At 38.4% G+C, this 5,540-nt stretch overlaps 1 protein-coding gene across 1 annotated transcript; it reads left to right on the top strand.

Annotated features, from left to right (window-relative positions):
- Nucleotides 1–4,569: 4,569 nt before the first annotated feature.
- LOC138885746 (uncharacterized mitochondrial protein AtMg00810-like) lies at nt 4,570–5,222 on the top strand. Its single transcript, XM_070166726.1, has 2 exons — nt 4,570–4,656; nt 4,854–5,222. The coding sequence occupies exons 1-2, from the start codon at nt 4,570–4,572 to the stop codon at nt 5,220–5,222; spliced, it is 456 nt and encodes a 151-aa protein (XP_070022827.1).
- The last annotated feature ends 318 nt before the right edge of the window (nt 5,223–5,540 follow it).

The raw sequence follows: 5,540 nt of genomic DNA, 5'->3' as shown, positions 1-5,540 counted from the left end.
TTTTAATTCGAAAGACATTACATTGTAATAGTAAGTACCGAATTTAGTGATAAAATAACTCTTTTCTTGATCTGAATGACCTAGAAGGGGCTCCGAGTTGGTCATCCTCGACTCTGATTTTTGACTGGTATCTATGTTGGACGTCGGCCCAAGTTACTGTCGGGTACTCTACCAAATTTTGTTTTAGCTGCTGCGAATCCAAGGAGCTTCGAGGGTTATGTTCTTGAGTGAATTCCTGAACGACCCAATCATCGGCAACCGGAGGTAGGTCCATCTGTTCCATCTGGAACCTTGACACGAACTCCCTGAGCATCTCGTTATCTCTTTGTTCAACCTTGAAAAGGTCCGATTTTCTAGTTTCGACCTTGATGACCCTGGCATGGGCCTTCACAAAAGCATCTACAAGCATATCAAACGAATCAATAGAATTTGGGGATAAGTTGTTTTACCATATGATTGCTCCTTTTGACAAAGTTTCCTCAAACTTCTTCAGCAACACTAACTCAATTTCGTCATCTTCCAAGTCATTCCCCTTGATGGCACATGTATACGAGGTTACATGCTCGTTTGGATCCATGGTTCCATTGTACTTTGGAATATCAGTCATACAAAACCTCTTCGGGGTCGTCTTTGGTGCCGCGCTCGGTGGGAAAGGCTTTTGGATAAAATTCTTGAAATCCGGTCCTTTCAAAATCGAGGGTGCTCCCAGTATTTGATCGACCCTAGAATTATATGACTCCACCTTCTTTTCGTTGGCCTCAATTTTCTTCTCACTTGATTCGGCCCGCTTCGTCAATGCTTCAAGCATTTTCATTATCTCAGGGTTGACCCCGGGCTCAGCTTCTCCCCATCACTCGGTGGTTTGTTCATTTTTTCGGGTGTTCTCTCGGGAACGTTCGGGCTCGACCCTGCTATGGGCGTGGCCATAACTCTATAACTACGCTATCGCCGCCTGTTGAGTCTACAGCATTTTGAAAATTATCCGCAGGCTTACCCCATCACCTTCACCTTCGAGCATCTCTTGAAGTGTTGGTCGGGCACCTCCACGAACGTTGTTTTCGGGGTCAGTCGGCAGGTTGACGTCGATTGCAACCTGTGAATTGGTGTCGATTGGATCGGCAACTCGGACTTTGTTGGGATCAGCATGGGGCACCTTATTGCTAGGTACTAGATTGTTGTTTTTGCCATGATGGCCAGATTCAACCTCAATGTTCAAGTAGGCAGATTGAGAATTTGACATCTCTAAGATAATCTGAAATAGATACTTTAAACAACAAGCATAAAATAAAGTGTGTTATGAAGATTTTCAAACCACAACTATTATCTTTAGTCCCACAGTGGGCACCAAACTATGTACTCTTAAAACGGATAACAATTAAATTTGTACATGATTTTAAGGATATGTTGATAGATTCAATACAAATAATCAAGAATGTTAGATAAATGAATTAAAGATACAATGAATAATCAAACCATTCATAACGTTATGGCCCGACTTGAACTTGGATTGGGCAATAGTTTCTGCCCTCGGTAGGGTCCTTGGTTCGAAGTCAATCAAGAACAAACAACAAAGGTAAAATAAGGACTTTGCAATAGCTAGAGAGCAAAGAAATGAATTTGTATTGCCTTGTTATGCGTTTTACCATCTCCCCTATTAAATAAAAAGATTTCCCTTATATAATAGGAGAGTTTCATCTTTAGTACAATTCTAATAAAAGGTACAAATCCTCCTTTCTCGTTAATTACTGATATGTTACCTACATCGGGCGAGATCTGCACTGTGATATCCGGTTGGATGCGGATATCATGGTCCTCTGCTAGTCGTGTGCAGTCGTTCGCCATATTTTCCGAGGTCATGGAGCTTGTTCCGGGTTCGAGGAGTGTTGTCTTATCAGGCCCGATAGTGGGCACCCTGTGCGGGCCTTGATACAAAGAGTTCCCAGCTTCGATTTCGATCTCATATATTCATACTCTTGCTTTGTTTGATCCACCGGGAAATCGGGGTGTGCGTTAGCCCCAATTCACCCTTATACAAATTTGATTGGCTATTTGTGTAACAATTGCAAAAGAAAAGGTGGATGTAACTGTCTATTTGTCTTATTTGACAGTGTCCTGAGATTCACAAAGTTTATCAAGAAGCGCCAAAGAGCAATTTTGGTGCTTTTTGCCTTTGAATGAAAGCACGAATTGATTAAAGTTGGCAGTCAGATACGTGGCACATTCAAGTGTATATCACAACTAATTAATATGGAGGTGAAAACGAAGCCTAGCTGCACCACTGAAAATATTAGTTGAGCTGAAGACCACTAGTGATCAAACATCAATATTCATTCATCCACCCAATGGTATAGACTTATTCCTAGATATATAATATTTACGGCTACAATATTTTTATTTAGATGTGATTAAGCAAATATAAGTATATATTTTTTTAAATTTAAATGATCACATAAGAATTAGGCTGAAACATGAGAGTACAGAATGCACCCCTCTAAAAGTAATGAGGTAATCATGTAATTCAACAATTTACGACAGCTTATACATGCTTTCGTGCAATTAAGTGCTTCGTAAGTAACAATATTACATTATCCAAATAATAGTGATAATAACAATAATCAAATACGCAATAATACTTAGGGTAATATATTGAACTAAAGAATATTAGCAAATATAACGGTAATAAATACAATAACAACACCAATAATAATGAGAATGCAACGATGGTTGTAATTGTAGATAGGGTTTGTCACAAGTATGCCTCATCAAGTCCATAACTTAAAATTTTGACAACGAAATCTAACAACGTTGCCGGTTATTAAATGCATCTAGTCGTTAGTTTTAAGAGGTAACGTACTTTGTGGCCAAAATGAAAAAAAATGTACGACTACTAAAATTGTACATTGATCTAGCTCCCATTCTCTAAAGTACCTTCAATATATGACTGTTGATGTTATAGACGTTCTTACAATTTTGACATTTATATGTTTAACTCACTTTTAAAATGCACGGGGATCACAAAAATGGATTGAGATGCAAAGGACCGTATATACAATGTACTTCAAAAATCCAAATAAGGAAAAAGAAATAGAAGATTAAATTAGCAAGGACCAGGTAATTATTTAACTCATTCACTTGTTACTACAGAAACATCTTGAAATTGATTAATTACGTAATGTCAGTGATGTACTTCACTTCTTATGTTGCACTTTGCTACTTTCTGTTCTATCTATTTCTTGAAATAGTCATTTATCGTTGTTATTCCTTCGGACCCTAACAGGCTCCGGCTTTAGTAATTAAACTGTGGGACGGTAAACCGATCAAAAAGGAAATGCAGTCACATCTCTCTCTATATATATAAAATTTAGTGAAGGATAGTTTAGTGTATGAAGAGAGGGTAATTTTATCATTTCACAGACCTTCTCCACTAACCACCGTGAAGTGGTTATATTAGTTAGCATTGTATATTCCTAAATACAGTTAATACATAGATTAGATCTTCTCCTCCTTCTCTCTACTTTCTCTCTCTACAATATTCTCCAATTTGTTAATTCTTCAATTGCATGTGTATGAATCTGAGTTTATGTGGATAGATCTCAGATTCTATCATGGTATCAGAACAATCGATCGAGATTTAGCACAAAAGATTCCAGCGTTTCAATAGAAAGCCATTGCTAAAGCTGAGCGGCCATGGGAGAAGTAGAAATTCGTCGAATTGATCACAATCTTTCTTTGTACTAGAGAATCAGATACACCTGGTGTGGAATTGATCAACGTAAAACTCATAGGTCCAGAAAATTATGGTATGTGGAGTCTAGCTATGCGAACAACAATGTTGGTGAAGAACAAATTAGGGTTCATAGAAGGAACTTGTGTAAAAGGTTCGTTCAAAGGTGGATTAGCAAATCAATGGGAAAGATGTAATGTTGTGGTGCTGTCGTGGATAGGAAAAATGTGGCAGTGGAATTGCAACCTAGCATCATTTATGCATCAAATGCGTCAAAAGTTTGGAGCGAGTTTAAGGAACGATTTAATAAATCAAATTTAATTCAAACATATTAGTTGTGGAAGATGATAGGATGATTAACTCAAGGCACAAATTCAGTCACAGTTCACTACTCCAAAATGAAGGATCTTTGGGATAAAATGGACTTGTCATTGGCAAGAGCTGGGTGTGATTGTGAGGAAATAAGGCCTTTCATTGAATAGTTCAAAAATCTGAGACTTTTACAGTTTTTAGTTGGCCTAAATGAAAGCTATACCATGTGAAGAGCCAGGTGTTACTCAATACACCTGTGTAGACAGTTAATCAGGCATATGCCTTGGTCATACAAGAAGAGAGCCAAAGAACCCTCAGAACAGGGGAATCTAATAGTGAGGTTTTGACCATGCTAGTTGGAAAAAATCAGGCATTCAATTAGGGATTCAAGGCAAAGAAACCAGGATTGATTTGTGAATTTTACGGCTACAAAGGCCACTTGAAGAAGAACTGTTATAAGATCATAGGGTATCCCCCGAATTTCAAGAGTAAGAAGAAAATGCAAATACAAGGTATCAAACCTTATGCTATTGATGTTGATGCTGAGATCCAAAAAGGGAACATTGCTTAACCAAAGAAAGTATGCATTGGAGCTTATTTCTCACATTGGCTTGAGTGATGTAAACCTGCTAAGACACCTTTGGAACTTAATCAAAAGTTGATCAATGTTGATTATGACGCTCATGTAGGAAACACTATTGATTTATAACTTGAAGATGTCACAGCATATCAACAATTAATTGGAAAGCTCGTGTATCTCACCATCACTAGACTAGACATTAGCTTTGCAATTTAGAGCTTAATCCAATTCATGCAGAGACCTAAACAATCACACTTGGAGGCAACCTTTAGAGTGGTTCAATATATCAAAGGTTATCCTGGCTTGGGTGTGTTATTGACTACTGGTTCTATCACTAATTTGTCTTCCTATTGTGACTCAGAATGGGCCTCCTGCCCTAACACAAAGAGGTCAGTCACTGGATATGTTGTCAAGTTACGTGAGGCACTCATTTCTTGGAAGTCTAAGAAGCAGCATACTGTAAGGAGGAGCTCCACAAAAGCTGAATATTGGAGCATGGTAGCAGTAGTAGCTGAAGTTACTTGGGTAGTTGGTCTGTTACAGGAGTTGGGGTTCACTATATCCCAACCTATGTCCTTGTTCTGCGATAACAAGGCAGCTATCTAAATTGCTAGCAATCACATTTTTCATGAAGGCACTAAACACAATAAGCTTGATTGTCATTTCGTGCGTGAAAAAATCAAGTCTGGGCTCATTTTTCCTCATCATATTTCCTATGCTCAACAACTTGCTTACCTACTGACCAAAGGCTTACCTACTGCTCAACATCAACTTCTCTTATCCAAGCTTGGTGTGTTTGATATCTTTCACCCACCAGCTTGAGGGGGAGTATTGAGTGAGGGGTAGTTTAGTGTATAGTTTAGTGTATTAAGAGAGGGGTAATTTTGTCATTTCACAGACCTTCTCCTCTAACCACCGTGAAGT

Source organism: Nicotiana sylvestris, chromosome 2, assembly GCF_000393655.2.
Source record: "Nicotiana sylvestris chromosome 2, ASM39365v2, whole genome shotgun sequence".
NCBI lineage: Eukaryota > Viridiplantae > Streptophyta > Magnoliopsida > Solanales > Solanaceae > Nicotiana > Nicotiana sylvestris.
The sequence above is the reverse complement of the archived record's forward strand: the minus strand, read 5'-3'. Positions and strand labels throughout refer to the sequence as shown.